Here is a 27,003-nt window from a genome sequence, read left to right as displayed (position 1 = left end):
AGAATTGTTACCATTCACAGTGACCGATACCCATTCATGCTAATCTTGTAAGACTTTATAGTGTCGTAAATAACTGAAGTACCCTGTGATGCAGATACACCAAAATAGGTTTACTGTCTCTACTGTAAATAGCCTCTTCCCTGTAGAGTGCAAGTTTACTGTGTTCCCTTCATGTTCTGACTTTAAACTGTCACATCCGCACTTCCGGACTGTTTCATTGCCTTTTAATTTGGGTGGAAAACTTTTGTGTTGCTGTTGGAGATGATATGATGCAGGGTTTTGTTCTTGATCCTGAGGTGTGAGGCCCTCCAGCCACTGTGAATGATGTCAGCAGAGACAGACGGAATCACTTCTCTGCAAGGATGTGCATAGGCTGTCTGAAGCCTTGGCTAGTGGGCCAGTCTGTAAACTGGGGTACAGAGTCACTGAGGAATGGTCACTTAATGTAGAAGAGGCAAAAAATATTTGCTTCTACTGTGTCAGCGTTCTGTCCCAGGGATTGAATAAGAGAAGAATGTCATTTTGCAAAAATTATACACAATTCTGGACGCTATTGCTGGTATTCAATTTTCTGGTTTTGTCTGCTCACCAATATTACTATAACTTACGAACATGTATTTAAGGAAGGAATGCTCTCATCAAGATTTGAATTATGCACTTTAATACCTTTGTTTTCAACGTGCCGTTTACTTGTCTTGGAGCTGTAGGGAAACGATGTGATTCCCTTAATTACTGGTCACCCATATTGAACAACAGAGACTGTGATGCGGCTTGCCAACAGCTGAATGCATCCTGAACGAACCCAGGAGGGACAGAAGACCCACTGGGCTTCAGACTTAATGCCTCAGATGTGAGAGGCACTTTAATGAGTGCCGTAAATTACAACAGCTTCTAAACGGGGCTGGACATTTTAGCCCTTCCTCTGGGATGAACCCAAGCCCCAGTCATTCATTGAGGTCTTTGGTGCGCAGGGACGATGGCAAGACATCACCAGGGAAGCAGAGCCCTTTCCTGTAATAATACAAAATGATTAAGAGGGCCTAAAAAGAAATCAATTCACTAATCAATAGTGTGTAACTGCTTGGAGCATTTTCCCCATGCTAATCAGACTTTAAGTTGTTTAAACTAAATATCTCCAGTTTCCCCAATTACCAACCTGATTTACAGGACATGGTTGAGGATGTCAGAGTCAACTGGAGCCAGATTCCAGAGCATTTGTCGTCAGAGAAAGACAGAAATAACTCATAGATGGTCCTCTCTCACTATAGGGTCAGAAGGCCCCTGAAAGGGAGGCTACAGTAGGAATTGTTCTCCTGGTTTGCAGACAGTGGTGAATTAGCGTGATAATCTCAAGTTCAAAACCTATATATTTGTTTGAGAATACGGGTGGGAACTTGATTCAGTTCAGGAGTGATGGAGGTCAAAATAACTATGGAAAATATCCATACACGATGTATTTTCAGGCTTTTAAAATTTGGTTTTAACTTCAGCCATGGTGAACAGCATTGCAGCAAACAAGACTCCGAATTCAAAGGAATCAAAGGTATTCTAACAATACTGTAAAATGATGCCATGTGACCTGCCTATATATTTATTGCCAGCAATTCTAGTATCAAAACCACACATCAACATTTTTTTCCTGAGTTGAATACCACTGTGGGTGGAAAAAAAAAAAAAAGCAACGCTAAGAAATAACTTTCTGCCGGGGGAAAACCTTTTTTTATTGATATGTTTTACTTTGCTGGCAGACCAGAGCAAAGGTTTTGTGAACATTTAAAAGATGAAAAAGGTGAAGAATCCCAGAAGCGGTTTATCTTGAAGCGAGATAACTCTAGTATTGATAAAGAAGACACTCAGGTTGGTTCTCAAGTTTGAGAGTGGATGGCATTGTTTTTGAAGGTGGGCTGACCGATGTCCTTGTTGTTCTTCTGTTGTCCCTTCTGGCTCTCCCAAGTCTCCCCTGCCTCTGATACGATTGTGCCCCGCCGCCTCCCGCCCCCCCTTCCCCCCTGGCATTCGATGGGCAGCAAAAAGCCATGTCCTGGTCTCGCTTCAGCAATGGCTCTGTGTGGGGCTGCATGGGTGGTGCTTGGCACAGTTTCTGTTGCATGTGTGGGGGCGGGGGCTGGGATGCCGCCGGCTCCGAGCTGATGGGGAAGAGCTTTGTCAGTCGCATTTCCAGATGTCTGTGTAACTACGGCAGTCGTTCCACTCCCTACAGCCTTGTCCTTCAGTTGTGCACACACTGAGCTGGATTTTCAATACGGACCGATGAGCAACTGATGTAGCTGTAAAGAACAAACGTTGTTATGGTGAGGACAGGTGGATTTTGCAACTCTCCTAAAATAAGTCTTCACGAAAAAGAATCGAGTTCATATTTTAGTCCCCCACCGTTTCTCCTCCCCATGTGTTCTATTGTCCGTGTCTGCAGTCTGCTTCTTTTGCATGAACGGGAACAGAACTCCTTCCTCACGTGTGTCTTGCTTGTGACAAAACATCCTGTTGTTCTGGAGTAGCCTTATTCACGGAGCCTCGACCAGGCTAGAGAGACCCTCTACCAGATTCCTTCTCTGGGTGGAGGGGGTGGGTTTCAGGGTGATTAAGAAGACAACCAAGTACCTGGAGAAAGAAAACACATTTTAAACGATGAGGAGAGCAGTAGAAAGTCATATAAATGCATTACCGTGACACTTTGTGTCTCTGACAATCAAAATAGTTTTTTTTTTTGAAAATGACTTTGCTTTAGAATTCTTAAAGGTAAGACAATATGCATCTCACTCAAGTTATTATTTTAATTACTCTCCATGAGTCACCGTGAGCCAGTGTGCACATCTCTGACGCACCTAAAAAAAAAAAAAAGTTCATCATTTGTATCTCGTTTCCTCCCACCGCCACCACCACGGAACCACACTGTGGCTTGAGTTGACTCTGAAACATGTGCCTGTGTCGTGTACTTTGTGGGTGTTTGTTGGTTGGATGGATAGATGGATGGATGAACGTGGTTAGTGCAGAACATTTGGGGAGAAGCGGCAAGAATGAGAAGGGAGGACAGTTGAGATGCAGGAAGTGGTTCCAAGGGAAGGCTGAGGATGTCCTCATGCTGGGTTCTTTGAATTTTGACTTTAGACTGCTTGATATCGACCCTAATCAACAGATAGGCTTTTTGAATTTAGTTTCCACTTTCTATCCCAGATGTAACTCACAAAATGTCGCTGAGTGAATAAGAAAACAAATCAGGTTGGAGAAGTAGTGCCTACCTCTTCCTGTCTGCCTGCTGCTTTCTTTACCCCCTTGCTGTTTCTCCAGCCCACAAGTTCTAAGAGCCATTTCTTCTCTTAGCCACCTTAAGCTAGCCACTTCCTCCTTTCTCGCCAACATTCCAGCCTCCTTCTGAGGCATCAAAATCACACAGGTTTGCTAAGGAGACAGAGCCCATCACTCATGAACCAGTACATAGAGGAACTGGCTGAACACCGAGCACACCCAAGAGCTTATGTTCCAGAAACACCAGTAGCTACTTGAATCCAACAAGGGAGCGACCAGGGGCAGCAAACATCTCCTGCCATTGCGTGGCACGCACACACGCCACCCACACTCCCTGCCACGGCTTTCTGGGGGACCCAAGGGAGTAAGACTCTTCAGGCTCCATTTGTTTAAGTGAACATTTATTATTCTCAGCTGACAGTTGCTTAAACTGCAGATTTCTAACAGCTCAACTTGGATAACCCTCCTGATTTCTTTTTTCTGTTCAGCAAAACAGAATGCATCCATTTAGAGATGACAGACGAAGTAAATCAATTGAAGAGAGAGAAGAGGAATATCAGAGAGTGAGGGAGAGAATATTTGCACACGATGTGAGTAGTTGTTTTAATTGCCTCTTGAGTGCGGTCCTTCCATCAGCAGTCAGGCAGCTTCGTTCCCCAGACAGGCAGCTGGCAGGGACCGAGGGAGCTGGAGCCAGGGAACAAATCGAACGGCGGCAAAACTCGAGGTGTGTCTGGAAGAGGACCTGGTTCAGGGAAGTGATGGAAATGTGTCCAGAGGTTTGCATGTGTTCCTAGGATATGACCTGTGTGGAAACAAGAGATGTAATTTTGGTCAGTAAAGTAGACTGTAAGTACACAGAGAGGTTGTCAGATTTGAAGAAATTCCTTCACATTCATATTAGCCAGCAGATAGCACATAGTTGTCTTTTTCATACCAACATTGTGTAGAGGAAAGAATTACAGAAAAAAAGAGAGGAATCTGTTGACCACGTGGACATGCACAGAATTTTCTGCATTCTTAGCAAGTATGGGCATTTTATTACCAAAGTTAAATAATACTCTTCATCTCCCACCACTCCAATTTCAGATCGAATCAGTTCCTTGAACAGCTGTCAAGGGAATCATCACAAAACAATCTCTTTGTTCAAATCCCAAACAAAAAAATGGGGTTGTGATTTTTTTTTTTCAATCCTTTACTCATTGTGACCAAATTTAAATGCAATTAAATTAAATAAAAAATAAAAGGTGAAAAAAAACAAAACTAACTTGATTTTAATGCAGTAAAATGAAAAGGGAGAGCAATTGTCAGAGGTTTTCCATTCCACGAAATCATTTGGTAGCCTCCTAAAACGCTGTGATTTCTTTCCTCCACAGAAGTACAGTCAGCAGCTCCTTTGTGTGGCCTTTCTGTGGCCTACACCTCTGGCTTCGCTAAGTGAGGTGGGGTATCTGACCTCCTGGGGTAATTTGCTCCTGGAGGCTGTTACAAAGCCTGCCCAGAGACCTAGACGTCCATGCTCAGAGTGGAGGGGACTGCTGTCCTGAGGGTTTCAGCCCAGGCCAGTTTCCCTGAGCCTCCCGCTGGTGCAGGATCTTGGACTGTGAACCTGCAGAGGAAGCAACACTGTGTATTGACAGGTTTCTGTTATCTCCTCTAGACACTCTGCCTTTCTTGGATACATTAAAACAGAATTTTGAATTGCATAATCTGGCCCAGAGCTGGGAAATGAGAGTGTGAGAGAGGGAGGTTGGAGTAGCCATAGTTGGATGAAGTCCAAGTCCAATTCTAGAAGATTCTAGAACACCCTTTTATTATGATCAGAATTATTGACAGTGCAAAGGACAGCCTGACACATGGTAGACCTTTCATTGTGTTTGCTGGATACAAGAATGGAGTAATGAGAGGATCTATTCTAGTTGTGATAGGTTAGGGTGCCTACCATGGACTGGAGATAGCATGGTCCTGTCTGATGACCTTCAAAAAGAGAAGTTTTTCTGAAGGCTACTGTATTTTTTATTCTCTCTTTCTCTCTCTTTCTCTCTCTCTCTCTCTCTCTCACACACACACACACACACACGTTCCCTCTTAGTCTGGTTCTGGCAAATCATACAATTTACGACTGAGTAGTTACATCAGTAAAGGAATACTAATCACCCACATAATGTACAAACAACATCATGCTTTTTTTTTTTCTTTCCAAAGCTGTGTCACATAGCCAGGTGACAGCAAGTGCCATCACCGCTGCCTGCCTGCAGTGTGGGTGGCACATTCCCTGTGGTGCTTCACTTCCACGTTCTCACGTTCAGGGGGAAGTCATCAAAGGGGGGCAGTCAGCACGACTCCCTTCACACACTGCATTTCCTTACATCCCTATTAAGGAGATTAATAGCAAGGGACCCAGGTTCCAGGGTAAATATTAGAGGCAAGGGTTCCTGTTGGAAGCCTTCATGGCCACATGCTATATTAACTTTTTTTTTTTAACCACTAAAAGCAGACTTCATTGTGAGGAGTGTTTAAATGCACAGCTATTGTCACAGCCTTTTTCTTCCTTGAAGTCACTGGGCAGCCTTCTCTCCAATGCTGTGGCCGCTTGTCCCTGTGGGAGGAGAGGTGTGAGCTCCTATCATAGGCTCTCTGGTGGCCAGCACATCTGGCCTTACTAACTCAGGGGGAATCCGGGCTGTTTCTGACTCTACTTTTCACCTGATCCCCTAGGGCAGTGGTTTTTTTTAAAATTGGAGTTCCATACCTAGAGTACACTCATACAGGGCTTCAGAGATTAAATAAAATCCATGATCTCATCTGCAAAACACAATGTTCATGAGCATACGTACATTTTTCTAAGAACAGGGCTTCTAGTGTTTATTGTTTTCTTAGAAGTTTTCGTGGTGCTTAAATGACTCAGAGCCCCTTTCCTAGAGGAAAGATGAAGTGCCCCGTGTCTGTCTTCCTGGTGTGAGAGTTCTGGTAGAGACCGTGCAGTCACTCCACTGGAGTTCCCTGCTTTAGCTATGAATTGCTGCATGACACATTATCCCCAAATTTGGCAGCTTAAAACAAAAAGCAAACAGAAAACGTCTCATCTCACAGTTTCTGTGAGTCCAGAATCTGGGAGTGTCTTAGCTGAGTGATTCTGACTCAAGGCCTTCCGTGAGGTTACATTCGCGCTTCCCGCGGGGGCTGCAGCCCTCTGAAGGCCGGGTCTAGTGGTTCTCTGCTTCCCAACTCACTCACGTCTCCCTGCCGGCTGAGCCAGAGACCTCAGTTCCCCCTCAGTGATGTGGGCCCCTCTATAGGCTGTCAAACCTTCAAATATGGCAACTAGCTTCCCCCAGAGCAAGTGGCCAGAGAGAGAAAGAAAGGTCCCAGATGAAGTCATAGTCATTTATAACCTGATCTTGGAAGTGACGTACCTTCCCTTCTGCTCTATTCTGTTGGACACACAGACCAGCCCGGGTGCCTATGGGAGGTACCACACGGTGTGCACACCAAGAAGCCAGGGTCACCGGGGGCCACCCTGGATTAATAGGGTATTCCTCAATCCTCTGCTAAATCGAATCCAGGACGGAACAGGAATATGAGCTTTCTCGAACACATACAGTAACAAAGACAGGACACTTTAGGGAACCTTCATCTATGCAATCCCAGATCCCAAAGGATCATAACTACCACCCAAACTACTGAGGTACCCAATACAGTAATTAAAGTATATTAACTCAATTATAAAACAAATGCAAAGAATCCAGCATAAGGAAACTGTTACATATGTCTAATCATTTTCTTAACTGGTCTTTAATTTAGCATCTTCATAATTTAAAAACTTAGGTAATAAAACCAGCTTCCTTTGCCAATTATTAAGCAGTGGAGTAGTTCAAACAGGTTCAAATATCAATATATTTAAGTAGGATTTTTTTTCTGCTTTAAGTTACAATGGAGATTTATAGAATATGTCTTGGTATTTACCCTTTAGCATAACCCCAATTTATTTTAAAATTAGAAGTGTTCTTGATTATCTTACAAATGTATCTTGGTGTCTAAGGGGTGTGTGTTTGTGTGTGTGTGTGTGTGCTTTTTGTATATGGTTGCACAGTCAGAATATTCAGATTACTTGGGGATTTTTCTAGAAAATTTTTTTCAAATATAGTTTGAGAACTTTGGTATCTTGAAATAAGACCAGTGTATTTATTATTTGAGAACTAAAGTGTTGTAATTCAGAGCACACAACAATTTAGTTCTCAGTAAATAAATGCACTTTTGTAATCAAAAATATTTGAAATATAACTTATTTTCTTTGGCAAGAATTTCAACTTATTTTTATAATTAATTCTATGCAATGTTGCTCGCTTTAGGAAGGTTAAGTTGATAAAGCAGTATATTTGAGAAAGCCATGTTTTGCCTGGAGGGTAATTTCCGAAGGATATTTATGTATAAATAGGAATTCAGGAAGGACATCATCTTTGCATGTGCTGGGATTCTTCCTCAGGGAGAGCCGATGGGATGAGGGTATGCAATGCCATCTGGATTGGGGGTGGCATGTGAAAGAGATTTCTGTAACCTATTAGGCAAAAACGTTTTTCTCCTTTAAAAAAAGAGCCCTTTGTATCTCAGAATGCATATAAATGACAGCTCGGAATGCTAGGCTTAATTACTCTGACAGTTTTATCCTTCTCTGCTATTAAGATGTGTAAGTTATTAATACTATTTTTAAAAATATATATACATTTTCATCAGTCACTGAATCATAGCCCCTGTCTCTGTCTTATTTATGAAAATTTGGTGGATGGATGATGAAATGATTTTTAGGACTTTTCCCCCCAAATCAGAAAGATGCTCTTGAGATGGATTTGGGGGAAATCATCTTTGACTTGCAGGTGACTTATTTTTTAATTCAAGTGTTTGGGCTGCTTAACTTTTCCCCCAAATGCTACTGGATTAACAAGTCTGAAGAGGTCAGCCTGTCTTTAATCAAGTCTTTCAAAGAAATAGCTGAGTCTCAGTCTTTCAATACCAACCAGAATATCCTAAATGTAACTGACCTCTTTCCCAACCCCAGGAGCTGAGAAGCAGCAAAGTATTACATTCATAGTGGACATCTGACACAATCTCCCTGTCTTTCTTTCTTTTTTTAATTGTAAAAAATTGTCTTGGTATTTCTTTATTGACAGAGATTTGAAAGAAGGTGTTGTTTTTGTTTAGTTTCCCTCCTTCTCCCTTTTTCCCCTTTCCTTCACATACCATGACTTGGCTGTAAGTGGTAGGGAAATGAAACTAAAGAAAATACAGACAGTAGAATATTGAGCTTTCTTTAAAGAGATCCTCATAGGAACATCAGCGACACATCGTTTGTATTTGTTTCCCTTCATTAAGCATCAAAAAAAAAAGATTTTTTCTGAAAAACCTTTTTTTCTTAATTGACTCTTTTGGACTTCTGCTAAATGAAAATTTTTGCACACTTGATCTTCAGGACGCATGTTAAATGCACAGAGGTTAAAACAGGTGGTTCTAGAGATGCCCTAACTAAAATGCTCAGAACACTGAGAGAAATGGCATGCCCAGATCTAGCCCTTCGGCTTAATGGAAGGAAATGATTCCTCCTGTAAAATGGAGAAAGACACCAATATCCTGCTGGCCTCCCCTAGCAGTGGTTACATTAGCAGCGTTTTTAATTCAAAAATTCCATTTTGAAAGGTCATTATTATTTCTTTAGTTTTAGTTTATCTTAAAATGGACCTGCCTGTTAAGCCTCTGTCCCTTTAGCAGATGACTTGTTGATCATTTAGAAAACCTACACGTATAATACGGTGTCTGTGTTTACCTTTAAAATCTTAGTACTTTGAAAATAGTTTTATGTTAATTCCTAAACACAGTCATTGTATTTCAGGACCATTGCACCCTATTTTGTTTAGACTTCTGTTTTTCCGTTTATTAAAACTTAATGTGATCTGCCTTTCCCCAGCATGTAATGACTATGGAATTTCATCTCCCCTACGTTGTATATTAAACACAAGGTAGATAAGAAGTGAATGCTAGGGAGCAGAAGCTAAGAAGAAAGTCACTGTGTTTTCTGTGTGTGTGGAAACTAAGATATATTAGCTTGGAGCCTCACATTCCTTCCCCGTGAATTTCATTTTGTTCTCACTTGTTTTCTGCGCCCTCCCCCCCCCCCCCATATTGATTGATGCCTTCTCTTTAATGTTGAGAGTCTGGCAGGCAATCTGTTTACTCAGTGAGCGCTTATCATTGCCAGGTAATCATTTCAGGAATGTAGCTCTATGGCTCTCCCATCCTCAGGTGGATCGTGCCAAGTCTGCACGCCCTGCCTTGATGCAAACTTGTCCCTCTTGGCTCTTGCTGGCGGCTGCATCTCCACAGCCCCGGAGGAAACCGCTAGCTCAGGCTCCCAGGTGCACAGGTGTCTCCAGCAGTTTTATTCACATTGACCTTGATGCTGAACGAGCTAAATCTGTTTGAAAACTGGAGATGCTAAGATGGAGGAGCGCTGCGTGAGAGTGGTTTACACTTCTAACCTGTTCTTTCCTTTTTCATTTCCACGTTTTCTAAAACTGATACCTAGTTTCTTAATTTTTTTTCCTCTTAGGGGAAAAGTAGCTTTACAGTCAGGCAAGAATCTGGGCTCCCTCAGCGTATCCAGAACATCTGATACAATGCCTTTTTTTTTTTATTTTTCAGTCAGTTTGCTCCCAGGAAAGCCTTTTTGTGGAAAACAGGTAAAATGAAATTTGCTTTTTCATGTCTTTAGAGGAACAAAATCTGTCATGTGTGTCCTGTATATCCATAGATATATATCTCTCTCATATATAAGTGTGTGCTTGAATATATGTATAAATAAATACATATATCTATGCGTACGCACATATATATGCACACATATATGTTATTTAGCATGTCTAAAAGCTACTTATTTTGGTCAAAAAAATCTCTCTCAGTTACTTCCGAACATAAATTTCAACATTTTCCTTATTTGAAGTCTCAACTTCTGCCTTCCAAAGGTGTAATCCTGTTACCTTCCCCTGACGTTAAAAAGTATAAATGTTGAGACCACACAGGAAATTGCAGTTTCATTGGCTTTACTGATTTGGCTGCTTAAAGTTACTTGTGTATTTGGTGTTATTGGCCACTTCCTGTGCCCCGTAATTATGTGTAGCTGTGCAAGTAATTGTTTGAATAATACTGTTTTAAATTTCTCATTCTGAATAGTCTTATCAGTCTTCATAAAAGGCTAACTTGGAAAACTTATCTAAGCCGATCTAGATTTACCAGTGTATCTGGATGGGTGTTAGCAGGGGAGGTGCTGGTTGTAAAATGAATGGGTTAAAATATTTATACAAAGTCTTGAGTAAAAGAGCAGAACTTTTCAAACTTAATATGTACCTTTTTAAAAAAATTCATTCGAAACAGATACAGATATTAAAATGCTCCATTGATTTAACTGCAGATTTTCAAGGGGAATTAAGGAATTCCACATTAGCTGTACTGATCACAGTTAAGATGCATCACAACGGGCAACTTGGATTGGAAATATGGTCTCCATTTAAAAAGTGGTGGTTAATTTCATTTCAGGTGTTGGCTTAATGGGTGTTCTGTTATCAATATAAAATTTATTAAAATGGAGGCTATTTTATTAAATTCCAATACCTACAGAAAATTTACACTGGGCATTAGAGATGATTGGTTTTTAAAAATGCTGTCATTCATATTCGCAGTTAGAAATCTTCAGCTGAATAACCTCTCATAGAAGAAAGGATGAAAGTAGTGAACAAGTCTTTATAAGGCGTCAAAAGAACCATCAAAAATCCGTAGAGATTTAGACAGATGTTCCTTACAGTTAAAGAATCTCTGAGCGTTAACATCTTAGGGATGATTCTGAAGCATTCGAAAATTCTGTATCCTTACCGAAAAGATTGAGCGTTTAGAATTCCGTTTTGTAGGATGCCTCATTCCCTATTCTTCTATCCATTTTCCCTACTTACTCTTTAATCTTATTCATTCACTTGTGTTTTTTATTAAAAAAGACGGCTAATGCACTTAAGTGTCTCTAATATTCAAATTGGGTTATATTCATCAACACAGTAATTGGTCACAAATATGCATTGCATATATGAATGAATCTGAATGGTCCCCAAAAGCAAAAATCTAATCGAGTAGATCCCATACAAAAATGAATATATTTCTTAGATACTTGCCTTTAGATGCCGTATTTCACTATGCCCCCAAAATAGAAAATAACTGTAATGTGACCCAAGGGAAAAAATTGCAAATAATATATTTAATGGATTAACTATTATATCTATATCAGTTTCTTTTATTCTCCTCTTGTCTTCCATTCCCTCTATTCTTTCTTCCCTCCCTTCTCCCTTATCTAACATCAGTGCCTTAATCTTAGGGTAGGGAAAAATAAAATCCTAAGGTAGGCTGCCATTCATTTACTAGGGCAAAATTCAACATCATGCAAATAAACCCTAGTGTGTAGGGGTGATTTGCAAGACAGGTGTGCTATAGTGGATTACACATGCTTTTAACATAAGGCATTTAGTACCCTTAGATTTTACATCATAAAAACCATGTTTTTCATTTCCAGTAGGCTCTTGGAAGACAGTAACATATGCAATGAGACCTATAAGAAAAGACAGCTCTTTCGGTTGGTATGGTTTAATTTCTTAAAACTGTGTTTTCAGATTATGTGGGAGAATCAATGTTAACTATAAGTGTATTAGTGTAAAATATCTCTGTTCATGAAATGAAATATGTTTGGTTATCTCTGTAAAGCTTGTTACAGAGCTAGTGTTAAAGCCATATTGAATCATGTGAGATTCGGGGCTGGGGAACCACTGCTTTGTATCCAGGCCTTTAGAGTTCTTCCTCTTTTTTTTCTTTCCCCCACCCGGGCTAACTTTGGCAGCACACTGATCTCACATTCCCGAATCCACTTTGCTGCATTACACTGAGTTAAAGTTTCTCTGACAGGTTGCAGTTGCATACACATTCCGAGTCCTGGAAAATAAATCAATGATAACTCTATTTGAGCAGTTGATTTTTAGCCACTACTATCCATCATAATATTTCCAACAATATTTTTTTCAAGCACAGATTTTATTTCTAAAGAAAAATAGGGGATTGTTTTCAATTATAATGAACTACTTAAATCAGGACCTGTGTGGCAGGTAGGGAATAGATTTTATATATATATACATACACACATATACATAGAAAATATATATGTAATTTTATACTATTGTATATAATAAAATATATAAAATTTTATACGAGGCTAGCGAGTGCCATGAAAGCAGAGGGACTATACCTGTTCTCATGTTACTTTATTAAATGTATCTCTAGCCTCCATTATAGGGCCAAGGATACACAGTGCTATGTATATTCATATACATATGCATTATATATATTCAATACCTAAATACCATGTTTTTAATATGCTACTGCTTTTATGAATATTAGGGTTCATGTGTAGGAAAGGCAAAACAAACTTCTTGATTGCTTAGAAGAAAGAAAATACCCCCAAAAGTAAATGGATTCTGTGCTCAGAGCATATCTTTCTGCTATAAATCTAGACTTTGGACCCTCATCATTGGAAAAGTTAGAGTAATTTCTTCTTCCTACACTTTGGCAAAAACAAAAAACAGGATCTGTTTTTTGAAATGTCCTTTACTTTCCTGGGTTGCACCACACATCTGATACCTTCCTCCTGTATCACTAGACAGGTAATTTTCAAGTATGAAACCTTGCATTTTCCCCCCTGGAAAACTCAGAAGGATTGGACTTCACTAGTTCTCCTGCGCTCAGACATCATGACCTGGTTTGTTTAGACCAATGTGGAAAAAATACGGGTTCTTGACCCCTAGCGGCCAGTTAGTTTTACGTAGCCCCAAATCTCGTCCCTAGCCAGAGACTATCTACTCAGGTCAGCCATCCCAAATATGGACGCTGTAACCCACCAAGATCACCAAGCACAGACACTCAGGCATATAATTTAGCTCGAAGCCATCCGCACACTGATAAAAGCAATTCAAAGTGTACATCATGCCTAACTTGGTTTAAAAAGATACCATATTCAGACAGGAAGGAAAATAAAAGTTATCAGTTACGTTAATTAGCACAGAAACAGAACTTAGAATATGTGCTTTATTATGACTCGAGTCAAATTACATACAAGAGGGCCGACTCCTCCTGACGACCAGATATCTCAGTATCACTGTCGTGCTGATCAGTGTCTTCCCAGTTTCCAGTGGAAGGGGACCAGGACTGGGCTGAAGAGGGGTGGGAAGGCACTTATTTTTCTGTATTTTTCTATGATGCCTGTGATTCTACACCCAAAATGGTATAAAATTCAGTTCTGAACCTTACCTTGCCAATGTTAAGATGAATGATCAGTAGAGAGAGTCATAAAAGATACTTTTTTGGATAAATATCTGGAGGTCATAAATTAGAATTAGATGCATTATTTTGAATCTCATTAATGCTGACTCTCTACAGCAACAACTTAAATTCCATTTTTGTTAAATGCACAGATCTTGACTTGGAATGATGATTTGAGCCAGTGGAGTAGAGGCAGAAGAAGCTGAGGAAATCTTAGGTTGCCGTGTTGGCCGGAAGATGTGGCAGGAGTCTGGAGGAACTCCCCAGGGTTTAGGAAACAGCTCTACCAAGATGAAGAGCGCAAACTACCGCGCACTAAAATGCACCTAGGAACAGTGGTGGACATCTCCTTCGCAGAGAGGTTGGGCCACACTGGCACTTAGAGGAGGTCTGAGTTCCGCCTGTGGAGGTGCAGAGTTGAGGAGAGAGTGTGTGAAGCACAATTAGTGATGATCACCATCATGTGGGGCATTCCTTCCGGACGTACCTTGTGCTGAAGCTAAGGCCCACCTCAAGTCTTTTCCTATAATATTCTAAATGAGCTACAGGGGAGATTATTGTCACATCCCTGGCACATTCACAATTGCTAAATAATGATTTAGTCAGGCTTTGTCAAGGGTGGGTCAAGTGAATCAGAATTATGTGAGAAAAGAATGAAGTTGAATTTGGAGATTGAAAGGGAAACAGTCAGGAATAGAGCACCAAGCCCTTGAAAAGGCTGGTTTTTCTCCACCCGACTTCCTCTGGGTGCTTGAATTTCACAGGAGTTTAAGTCACCTGGCCATTGCTGAGTGTCTGATACTTGCTACTCACAAAATGGTCTTTCTCTAAATGGTCCTTGTTTCTATGGGCCACCATCCCTGAGGTGCTGAACACGGAGAGAATGTTTGTAAGAAAACCTTGAGGGAGGATAGCCAGGCACCGAGTGCCTCTTGTGAGTTTTCTGTTGCCTTCTCTCCCCTCACTTTATAGAGTTTTTATCACAGACTAGCTATTTCATTTTTATTATCTCTTGAATCCATTACCCTTCTTAAGTTTTCAGGGAAGAGAAGAAAAGAAAAGCTCAGTAAGTAAAGCTGAAGCAAAACCTGAAATTTTCTGTTTACTTTCTGTACAGTTTGGTTAGTGAGTGTTCCAGTCAGACCCACTTATTTCTAGCTCCCAACAACCCACAGCTGTCTTTAGAAGAATATAAATGTTAGTAAATCTACTGTTCACATCTGTGAGGGTTGGATCAAGATTTGTTTCCCATTGCACAATGATACAAAATTAGGGCTTAGATCTATTGCCCATGATTTTTGTCCCCTTTAGTTGTTTATAACCCATGAGAATCTTCGAATGGTTTGATGATCCATTATTTCCAGCGGCAGAAAAGGCTTTGAAAATATTTAGCGAAGTTACTCTTTAAACAGTTGGAAACCAATGAAAATGCAGATTTCATCCACTTTCTCTCTAAAATACATGCAATTTTGCACATGGCTTAGAAGTACTCTGGAGTCTTCAAAATTCACTTCTGGCTATTGGACCTCTTCCAATCAGTTCCTTTTCTATTTGCATTTTGAAAAAATGTGTCGTTTCACCCATGGAGCTCTTTTGTGACTTCCGTTGACCTCCTTGGAAAGTTTCGTGTCAGTGTAGTGTCCACGCCGTTGTTGCTATCACGAGTTTCTCTATGTGAGAGTGATGAAAGGGCTCTTTCCTCTGCCCCTGAAGGTTAAAGTCACCGGGCAAAATTCGCACCATAGGTTAACAGAGGAATTTATAATTTCTGTGCTCTCTGCCAAGGCCTGAATGAATTCAGATCTAGATCTCATTAAGTTAGAAACTAAGTTAGCAAATGGCTTCTTTGGAACTGTGTGCATTTCCCCATGGTCCGCTTACTTAACAAGCTCAAGGGAAAAACAAAACTCTCCTTCCCTGGGAGTTGCTTCTAGGATCATCCAACATCATAATTACTTTTACACATTGACTCATTGTTGATGTGGGTCAGGAGAACTTATCCCCCTCTCTCCTTTCCACAAGAGAAGGTAGCAATTCTGTTTTGTATTTTTCTTGTTTGTCCTTCACTGGCAGAGGGGTCGTGTGACATTTCTAGGTTTGGTTTTCCTGTTTGTAACCTGAGTGTCACGTGATGTGTTCCCTGTCTGTACATCCATGAGGTGTCTGTGGCACTGTTTGCGAGACGGCAGGTGTCAGAGAGAGGGTTGACAAGGAGAGTCTGGTGTAGACGACTCTTACAAGAAAGGTCCCGCTCTCTGTCCACTCTGCTCACGGAATCTAACACTGTCCTGTGCGTCTTTCTGGCGGCTGTGCTCCAGGGGCAACAGAGACGGCTCAGGGAGGACGTCTGGGAGTCGGCAGAGCAGCTCGGAGAATGAACTCAAGTGGTCCGACCACCAGAGGGCCTGGAGCAGCACAGACTCCGACAGCTCCAACCGCAATCTCAAGCCTGCCATGACCAAGACGGCGAGCTTTGGGGGCATCACGGTGCTAACCAGAGGTGACAGTACGTCCAGCACCAGGAGCACCGGGAAGCTGTCCAAAGCAGGTAGTTAGTACTGAGTGGGTTTATGTGTCCTGTGATCGTTTCAGGATTCTACCCAAGCTGTAGAGGCACCTCTCTCTCTGACTTCCAGTTAACTAAAGACGATGATGTGACTTACGGGGAAAAGCTACCAAGTCAGAACGTGCAATTTAAGTAGCAGTATGGGCCCCCGCTAGCTGTGTGCCAGGTCTAGTCATGCACCTCTCAAATCTTTAGCATCCTTACCTATAAAATGTAGGTGGTAATAGAATGCAGACTTGGCAGACTATTTAAAGTTTAAATGTGATCATTTATATAAAAATAGTTACCAAGGCACCTGCACAAGGCAACTATTTAACAAAGGTTAGCTGTTTTTTTTTTTTCAATTTACTATGATGATTTATTCCTTTAAACCACGTTGTGAGGTAATTATGATATTAATAGTTTCAGTTCTTGCTTTAGTACACTTCTTTTTTCCTCCGTAACAGAGGCACTGGGGATTGAACCCAGGACCTCAGGCACACCAAGCCTGTGTTCTCCCGCCAAGCTTGTGCTCCACCCGCAGCGTGCGCTTAGTATGATCCAGGGCAAGTTACTTAACCTGTTTGTTTCCTCATCTGAGAAAAGGGACCTATGCTTCAAGGTTATCCCAAAGGCTCAGAGTTAATATACACAAAGCAATTCGAATTACGCCTGCAAGTTACAAGCCCGCAGTAAACACTAGTTCTTGCTTATTTTTGTAATTTCTATTTGATGTTTTTGTCCCTGCTTTGCAGATAAGGAAAGTGAGCTTCAGAATGCTTTCAATTTTTCTAAGCAGCTAGGCGCATGCATCTTTTTTTTCCCCCCTGTTTTCTTCTGAATGAATAGTGATCTTTTGACGTAGGTAGTTAGGTTTGCATGGCCAGGCTTTGGGAAATGCATGAGGATGAGAGATCTAGGAGAACCATTAACTTGGAACAACTTGACGCTGACAGAAGTGTCAGCACGGTGAGGCCCCTGTGAACCCGCACAACCCCCCCGCCCAAGCCTGCCAGCATGAGCACTTGTCTCCCAGGAGCCCCTCACCATTATTTTCAAGGTATTTTCAAGTGGCCACAAATTAAAATATGAGAAAATCCCAGGAAGTTGACAGATGACAGTTCAGTAGCCCTCCGCAAACTTAAGTTCCTGACGTTAGCATGTACTCCCTTCTGGCTTGGGTTTGGCTTTGCCTCAGAGGTTTGGAGGCCCTGACTCTCTGCCTGGGTTGGGGTAGAGAGTTGTGATCCAGTGTTGTGCCCTGGGCGTCAGGATACACTGCTGGTGCGTTCGGTGTGTTCATGGCCTGGGTATGCAAGGACTGGGAGGCCAGGGCCCTGCGGGGATTGAAGAAAGGACACCACCACCCAGTGGTGAACAGGGGCTGCCCTCCATCATGAATACCTCCCCAACCAGGCTTCCCACCAGCGCTGGGGGAGACTCTGTGAGATCTCAGCTCATTATGCTGATGCCTTAACATAATTATGTTGTTGACAAGTGCTTCCTAAGAAATTATCTTGTGTTTTCCTACATAGGCAGAAAATTAATAGCATTTAGTCACAGCCACCACATATGTATATACACATATATATAACGTATGTGTGTATATATACATACATAATCGTGTGTGTGTGTATATGTATTCTGCTTAGAAAGATTCAGGTGGGCTCACATATCCTTCTGTCATTTTTATTCACCAGCTGGTGAATTCTTGATTTCTCGGTCTAATTAATTGCTCTTATATCCCACTATTGCAGCAACTGAAGTCAAGAAACTCCACTGTGGTGCACTTGAGCTCTTGTAAACTAAGAAAGGTTAAATAGTTTTAAATCTCCTTCAAACGCAGAAACCGAGTACCTTAAATGGTGCACTTAAAAATTCCAGCACACCAAAAGAGCTCTTAAGATTTTTAAATTAATCCTCACTTTCCATGCACCAACCCCCAATCATTTCCAAAGCAAAGCTCTCTGGAAACATTTAAAATGCTTCGAGAATGCGAAAATGCCACGTTCTTTGAAGCATGATGAGAAATTGTAAGTGGTTCAGACATTTTTTTTCTTTTAATCTAAGTGTCTCTATTTGAAAGCTTGTCAAGGTACAGGAGTGGAAAGGAAAAAAAAAAAAAAAAGAAGCTCCAGATAGGGTGTCAAACAAAATTCCAGTTTCCAAGATGGTTTTGTGAAGCAGAGCTGTCAGTCTTGCTGTCACAGAGCTTCAGAACAGCACACGTTTCCCGGTTTCACCGCACTGTTCACGGTGGAGCTGCAAACTTTGCATGACCTTTTAGAAACTGAGTCTGGAGCTGTGACATTTAAGTTACTCTTCTCCACCCCCAAGTACATAGGTTGTAGTTTCAAACAGATAATAAGGAGACTTTTTCCAAGTGGGAAACATGTTTTCCTACATTTTGGGTAAAGTGTTACTAAAGTCGGAGTGGACGAGCACAACCTCCCGAGATCCGGGCTGTCCTTCCCTCAGTGCGCCCCCTGCACCAAGCACGGCAGCGGCCACCCATCAGAGCGCCAGTGCAGGCCTGTGGGTCGACGGTGTCATCACAGCCGCACGGGGAAGAGGACTTCAGTGGTGTCCACAGTGCAGCCTCGGCTGTTTCTCGCCAGTGACCCCCTGGTTGAGAAATAAGACTAGGACATCTGTTTCCACCCTGGCCACACCGTGTTGTTTCGCTCGTGTCCCTCCCTCTCGATGTCCAGAGCAGTGCTTCTCAGCTTTGCCTCAGGACCCCAGGAAGGATTTGGTAAAGTTCAAGTTGCTTGTCCACAAACCACGCTTGAGAAACCACTGCTCTGGAGAAACAAAACAGCCTTCTGTTTGGTTTTAACAGTGTTACCCGGCCGCTTGGCATCTTGTTTTCTGGGTGCAAGGGTCACCTTCCTGGTCCACACCCCAGAGGGTTTCTGGGGCCAGTGCACGACTCCTCCTCTTTCCACAGCCTCCTTTTCTAGTGTTCGTTGTCACCACTACACTAGCGCATCCAGGATATTCGCCCTCCTTGTCATTTCAGAAGCTTTAGGTTATGCTACTGAACTCTGACCCCTGGATCTGGAAACATTTTCTTGAATTCAGGAAAAAAAAATACTTCTGGCTTAGGGTCCTTATATAAGAAAAATTGCATCTGACCAGTTAAACAGGCAAGAAGACTTTACCCATAATCCAACAGAGGTCAAGACTGCTGCAGTCAGAAGTGGGAGACCAGACAGCCTGCTGACAGGAAGGCAGGCTCCCACAGAGACTGGCAGATAAGGGTGCTAACGTTTTTAATGATTATACTTCTAAGGGATGGCTCCCAAGTCCTTTAGAAAAGATCTTCCTTTGGGGTGAGGGGTAGGTACAGCTCAGTGGTAGAGCACATGCTTACCACGCCTGAGGTCCTGGGTTCCATCCCCAGTACTGCCATTTAAGAAAAAGAAAGAAAGAAGAAAGACCTTCGTAGGTACTACAACTAGTAAGTGGCCAAGAGAGGATATGCATCTTAAAGGGACAGAAATGTTGTAAGAAAAGGAAGGTGCAGGGCCTATTGTCAGAAGAAACTTTCTAGAGTGTAGTTAGGCTGAGGGGAACTTTAAGGCCATCATCATTTAGTCTGTGGCTTACTACAAACGAGGACATTGAGGTCTAAAGAAGTCACTTCCCATCTTTCTTTCCCTTATGATCTCTTTTCCAGTCTTTTCCTCCCATTTTCCCCCTTTCCTTTTTACTGTTTCTGTCTTGAGTGTTCACCTGCAGCTCTTACCCACCTGCTCTGATGTCTTCTCTCAGCACCTCCCACAAGCTGCCCCTCAGGGTCCAGCTTCAGTTCCTGAGCATCCTACTGTGAGGAGAATTGAATTTCTGTGCAGTGTCTCCTAGAACTTGGTCCCACCTGGTTCTTGCTGGAATGACTTTAGGGTAACCATCTGACCTGCAGGCTTGGAGTGTGGTCAGTGAAGTTGCTTTGTTGGGTGTGAACTCAGACTCCACCGCGTGCTAATTTGCACTTGGGAAATTTACTTAACGTCTCTGAGGGTCAGCTCTCATCTGCCAAATGAGGTTGCTGTGAAAAGTAGATTAGATAATTCATATAGAGCGATTAACCCAATGCTTGTCACACAGATGTACTGTTTAAATATTTGTCACTATTATCATTAAGTCCCTGGAAAAAGGAAACCCAAAACACTTGGAACTCTTAGCACTCCAAGTGGTAAAGTTCTCAAATATTAACTTTTTAAATATGTGAGCACTTCTAATCCTGTGGCTTTTATCACCATCGCTGATATCCATTTTTTATTAAGAATTTCAGTAATTCATACTGCTTTACCCAACTCTAGGTGACCTGATGCTTATAAGCTGGTCAAAGCTGGTTAGATGCCAGCCAGAAAGGCTGGTTACTAAACAAGGCTGCCTGGTGACTGCTGTGCCCTCCAAGGAGGTCTGCCTCCTTTGCAAGTATTCGGAGTTTAAGCCAAATTTACTTTTCCTTCCTTCCTTCTTTTAACCTATGGCATCAAATCATTTACATTGTCTTCTCCTTGTTCTGTTGAAGCTGCTGCTTTTTCTCAGCCCATAGAAGGAGATGATACTGCCAATCGGGTGAATGGCCATCTTCCAAAAGCCAAAATGAGGTCATTTTTTGGATTTTATTGAGGCACATCAGTCTGTGGGCATCCGTCCCCGCCACCAACACAGACGCCCAGGCCAGCGCTAGCTCAGCCCTCCAGCCAGAGTGAGGAGCTGCCTTCTTAGTCCAAAGTCTTCCTCACCATCCAGCCCCTCAGCCTGGACATGGGCTGAGTCAACTGCGCATGACCTTCAACATCTAGAGGCAGGAAGTTTTATTGTATTTACTGTCATTGCTGTTGTGATCGACTGCACTAGCGTCAAAGTCGAGCTGTAGCATCAAATCATATGCCGAAGTCCACAAACGCCTGGCATAGTTTGCACTGGGGCTGTGACTTCCAGGTCAGACCTGTCAGCCATGTAGTCTCAAAACTACTCTTAGCGTTTTCGAATTTCCTTTTAGATCCTTTACTTTTCTCCTCATACATTATTCAGAGCCTCATCACCACTAGTTAGATGGAGCGTCCAGAATTAACCTGAAACTTCATCATTAGTAATAATCAAGTCACAGAAAAAGCCAGGAAGACTCCTCCCCGAGACCGCTGTGGCAGTCCCTGGTATGTGCACACGCGTGCTTTCAGGAGGCAGTGCTGGGTCGCGGTTAAATCTGGATCAGTCTGCCTGGTGCACGTGCCAGCCCTGTCCTCGCCTGGCTCAGTGAGTCGGCTTGTGTCACCTGCCTTCTGTCTGCTTCAGTTTCCCCATCTCTATAGGCAGTCATAATTCTTACCATTACAGCGTTTACCCAGGTGCTCACACATCCTACGTGTTCAGTAACTATCACTGCCCTCTTCCTCCAAACTGACCACACTCTCCAGTGGCCCCTCTTCTCTGCAATCGCATGTGTCTTCCTCTCACTTATTTTAAAAGGTCTCCAGTTTCATTTAAGAACATATTTTAGAATCTTCAGAACAATGTTAGCTATTCCTTATATATGTTAACCTTTAATGACACAGAATAATGCATTTTTAATGACACAAATCAATAGTGTGGGCTAAAAGCTTGTAACATTTCTTATTCTCTATTCTTGCAACCTATGATAATCATTCAGCCCATCTGTTAGTCTGAATTCAGAGACCCAGATATTTTGCTTGGTGCATTTTCTCTCTGATGCTCTGCTTAGTATTCAGGGCTCAGAACAGCCATGGTCACGGGTGTAGAGCTGCTTGGCTCCGGTTGCAGCGAAGGCAAGGGATGTAGCCAGTGCTTTTTGTTTTTTGTTTTTGGTTCACATTGGAGGGAGAGGGAGATGATTGGTGCTGGGTTCCATCTTGGAGGCTGCTGCACACTGACCCAGTTGCCTACATGTTTGAGAAATCCGCAGTCCACAAATCTCTCCATGATTTTACTCTTCCGTGTCATCTGAAGGATGCTCGATCATTATCATGAAGGCCAAGCCCTCCTTGGTTCATCTCTTGGTCATATTAATAAGATTCTGTGTATATGTGAAACGCAGTAAGATTGTAATCACTTCCAGGAGGAATGAGCCAGTGAGCTATTCTGTTTACGTAGAAGGGAAGAGATGGTTTCTGACCACAACCCTTCAAAATTCAGCTTTATGGATGGTGGAGAAACAGGACTTTAGAACCATCTGCCTGACCATAGGACTCCTCCTTAAACTGCAGGCCCCCTCGCCTCCAGCCCAGTCCTTTTGTTCTCCTAACTCCAGCTCCCTGGGACATTCCCATGGCCTCAGTTACTCAGGGAGACAGGCGGTTTCAGGCACTGGAGTTCCCAGCTTTAAGGCACCACTTATTTACCAGCTTATCACCCTAATGGCACGTGAGAAGCCGGGAAGAGAGACGGCTCCTTCTTCCTCTGTCTTCCCGAGAATTTGACACATCTGAAAAAGATGCAGCAAATACTTCAATAAAATGCGGACCCCAGATAGGGGAGGGACATTAGTTAATGTGATCCCGCAGTGCTCACCTCAGATTCACAGCGATGGACTGTTTGCAGTCAGCCGTGGTTCCTCCCCTCGTCCATGTTGAATGATCTACTGATCTGTGTCTCTGCCGCAGGTTCTGAATCTTCCAGCAGTGCGGGCTCCTCGGGCTCCCTGTCTCGCACCCACCCACCTCTGCAGAGCACACCACTAGCCTCGGGCGTGGCAGCCAGTTCCCCCGGCTGTGTGAGCTACCCGGAGAATGGAATGGGGGGCCAGGTGGCTCCCAGCAGCACGAGCTACATCCTCCTTCCACTCGAAGCGGCAACAGGCATCCCGCCCGGGAGCATCCTTCTCAACCCGCACACAGGTCAGCTTGCGGCCTCTGCTTTGGCAGAGGACAGGTCAGGGGTTCGTCCTTGCATTTGAGCTTATACATTTGCCAGCAAGTGTTCTGGAAAATTCCTGACAGGAGAGTTTGGTGCATGAACTGTTGTGTGCGGTCTTGATTCAGGAAGAGCAGATCTATAGAGAGCTGGAATCTTTATATTGATCTTGATATACGGATATAAATCCAGATGCTCCCCACAGATACCCACTTGTCTCTCTGTCCTCTCTTCCCTGACCATGGTGTGTCTCGTGTATTCCCAGGAGCTAAGATCAGAAACTGTGGAGTGATGAACAGGGATGTACCAATAGAAATTTTATGTTTCTTTGACTAAATCCTTGGTTAGCTTGGTGTTTTGTGTCAAATATGTTTTTGCATCCAAGATATTTCAGGAACTTGAGACATCAGCTGCAGCACATGGCAGATTCTTAACTCTAGAAATTGTCTTCCCACCTCAGAACCCCACTCAGCTCCCACTGGGAAGTAGGGAATAGCAGGGGCAGAGAGGGTGCAGGGAACGACTTCTTATGGATGTTAGGGATTTCAGGATTAGACTGGTTTGGGCAGGGTTTGGAGAACTGGTAACTCCATGATGATGGTTTCCTTCATGAGGAGTGGCCATTGTTTTCCTTATTTGTAAGTTTCTCTAGCGGTGAGCCAGCTTCCACACTGAGTCAAAGGACCCAGAGCATGGAGCAAACGGACTGATGCACACCTGCTTCGTGGGGAAACTTCTCAAGCAGAGGCGATTCTGCCCACACCCCCAAGGCCATCTGGCAATATCTGCAGATATTTTGATCTTCATGACCTAGGGGGGAGGGGGCTGCCACTGGTCTATGGAGGTAGAGGCCAGAGAGGCTACTAAACATCTTAAAACGCACAGGACAGCCCGTCACAGCAGAGCATCCAGCCCGTGACGTCGGCAGTGCCGGGCTGGGAACCTCGGGTTAGAAGGTGACATTGACCAGCCACTTCTCTACACACCTTTCTAAGTGACTGAAGCCAAAAATGAGTTTTCTCAAAATATATCTGCGGTTTGGTTTAGCTTATTCCAGAGTGTTTGCTTGCTTAGCTAAACTTAAAGATGCGAAACTGGATGAGAATCTTGTAAAAGTGATCTGACCTCCGTCTTCTCGCATGGCCAGGGCTCCCTAGTGATTAGGAAAATCAGAGACGCGTGAGGATGGTAGTCAAATAGTTACTTGACTGATTGCCACAATTTCATGAAAACATCAGGCACATTCTCAAGTCACAGTATTTGATTGAGATGTTTTGAAAATGCCAGAAGCTTGAGGGAAAAGAAGGCATAATTATTTTATTGAAAACCATTTGAAAGCTCTCAGATATTTCTAAGGAGAATATTAGACCGCTTTTATTTTTATTTGGGTCATTGTAAGCACCATAAAGGAGACTAAAAGAAAACTAGGATCCTATTCATTACCTCTGGGCGCCAATCAAAGTATGATCTGACTCTGTTGGCTTGAATTCCTTCACTTCTAATTGAGACGGGCTTGTAGACAGCAGGACATGCTAAGCATTAGTTTGGAGTGGTGTGTTTTACGCAGAATTGCAAAGTGTTTCAAAACAGCTCAAGAGTATTTTTTAGGCTAGAAGGCAGGGATGTGATTTGTAATGACTGCGTGGATATGCATGTGTATGTGTATATTATCTGTAGTCTTGTTTACAGAAAAAGAAAGAAAGTGCTTCCTCATGCCAAGTCTCAATTCTTATTCACTGGATTGAGTAATTTAGAGCTGTAGCAAAATATCTCCTTTGCAAAAGGATCCTAACTAAGGAAGAGCATCTAATAATACTGGTAAACAGCATCTCCAGATACACGTCTCTGATTTGGCAAATGCTAGACATTAAACTCTCCCTAGACCAGGAGGACAGTGTATTCATACGTTGTGCACCATGATTGACTTGTGGGACGTAAGGTGCATCATGGTGTTTCCTCTCTTCCAGAATGTGTTTATTTCTGTAACCTGGAAATGTGCACGTGTATGGATGTACCTGTGTACACACATATCACATATTACATACATATCTGTGTATGTGTGCATGTCTGTCTGTCCAGCTGTCTAATCTCTCGTATGACTCTTGAAACCAGAAATTTGCCTCATTTGGGTTGGAACTCATCTTTCTCAGGCATTGCTGTGCAGCCCTGGAATCCACACCTCTCACGCTTTCCTAAATACCCTTCTGCCAAATACGTGGTGGCGATGCTTCGGTATTAGAATCCAAGAGTATGAGACTACTTTGCTTCTTGTGTGAATTGCCCTTGGAGCCATGTCCTTGTTAGCAGCACACCTGTGAGTTCCTTGTGGGGACGGGTCATTCTGGGCTCTAGTTTTTGCTTCCCTAGAGTGGACCACGAAGTAGCCTTAGGCACTGTGCTCAGACACAGGTCCTCAGTAATTACATAGTATTGAAACACTGTCTCCTATTCACCATGTATGTTGCTCTGGGTAGTAGAACGGTTCTTCATCTAGTGTCATGTATTTGAGAATGTGGCTCATGTGTAAAACTGTGATTGATAAGATATCTGTCTTAAGCAGGAATAAGACAAGCAATAATTTGAAATACTAAGGTGCCTGCCAGTCGTTTGTCTCCTAAATGAAACAAAAGTGAAACTCCTTTGTCAGCACGATTGCCCGGGCTCTCCCTGGGCACTGACTCTGGCACACTGGAACCAACCCCACTCACGTACCCACACACCGTCTTGCAGTTCCCCAGGGAGACCGCAACTTTTCATTTCATCTGGCTTTATACTCAGCTCCCGCGGGTCCATTTCTAGCTCAGGACCTGCGTCTGGCTGTTCTTCCTTGGCTCTCCAGGCATCTGGGTGAGGGAGTCGCTGCAGAGGCTTTCTCAGCGTTATCCCTGGACCACACCTTCATCCTTGCAAGCCAAGCTTGGCTTTGACTCTTGAGCTTGATCTTCCTCCAGCTGTCTTGGACTCAGCCTCCTTTTGGAAATTTTTAGCTGAAAGCTCGTCTTCGGCTATTTTCTTGTAACTCAGTGCTGTCCCGAGATGCCAACAGGCATCAGCACCCCTCAGGCGCTCGCCAGTGCCCCTGTGTGTTGTTTTGCCATTTTGCTTTGCCTTCCTCTGCTCCAAGTTCATGAACATGAGATGCGGGAACACGCCATCGGCAGGGACTTGACCTGGGGCCACCCTTCAGGGCTGCTCTCTTTCTGATACTCACTCTACTTTTTTGCTTTTCACAGGACTTCTATAATCAGCTTATCCTAACTGCTTCCACCTTTTGCTTAAATGCACCGTGAAGTTTTTGTGTGCTGTCTATAAACATATCTTTTCAAGAACTGAATTAATCTTTGCTTATCCATAATCATCAGTTTTCTTCTAATTGGATTGCTCGCCTTCCAAGGATGAGGAAAGGAGAATACTTCTCTCATCATCCCCTCTCTTTTTAAATAAATGCCCTTCTGCCAGGTACATGGGAGCCATGCTTTGATATTGGAAACCAAGAGCATGTGATCACTTTGCATCTAGTATGAACTGCCTTGGGTTCATTTCCTTGTTTCCATCACATTTATAAGCTCTTTGGGAGAAGAGGTCATACTTGAGGTTTTTTGTTTCTCTTTTGCATCCCTGGAATGGGTAACAGAGTCTTAGTCACTGAGCATGGGCTCCTTCAGTGCAGATTAGTAACATAATATCTGCTGCACGTTACACACGTCGCTGTGGATAGTGGAGACATTTTTCACTTACTGTCGCATATTTGAGAGGAACAAGCGGTCTGCATGCAGTCCTTTTCTCTGCCCTGGCTCCGCTCTTGGCCCCCTGGCTTAGCTCTGTCGCCGCCCTCTCCCAGCCTGTGCCAGCACCCATGCGGGACTCACTTCTGCCCTTCTGACTTGAAAACCTCTGCTAAGTCCAAGAGTCCT

At 43.0% G+C, this 27,003-nt stretch overlaps 1 protein-coding gene across 36 annotated transcripts in view; it reads left to right on the top strand.

Moving 5' to 3' along the window:
• The window catches only part of ARPP21 (cAMP regulated phosphoprotein 21), a 299,973-nt gene that overhangs the window by 215,005 nt on the left and 57,965 nt on the right, over positions 1–27,003 (top strand). For 16 of the 36 annotated variants that reach the window (XM_074345294.1, XM_074345291.1, XM_074345295.1 and 13 more), the window contains 6 exons: positions 1,749–1,857; positions 3,753–3,854; positions 9,958–9,995; positions 11,867–11,926; positions 15,978–16,210; positions 22,840–23,073. In XM_074345294.1, the coding sequence (XP_074201395.1) occupies positions 1,749–1,857; positions 3,753–3,854; positions 9,958–9,995; positions 11,867–11,926; positions 15,978–16,210; positions 22,840–23,073 (776 nt within the window). The other 20 variants (XM_074345304.1, XM_074345299.1, XM_074345301.1 and 17 more) reach the window with 19 other exon arrangements.

Source organism: Camelus bactrianus, chromosome 17 (genome assembly GCF_048773025.1).
Source record: "Camelus bactrianus isolate YW-2024 breed Bactrian camel chromosome 17, ASM4877302v1, whole genome shotgun sequence".
In the NCBI taxonomy this organism is placed as follows: domain Eukaryota; kingdom Metazoa; phylum Chordata; class Mammalia; order Artiodactyla; family Camelidae; genus Camelus; species Camelus bactrianus.
This window is presented reverse-complemented; position numbering and strand designations above follow the sequence as displayed.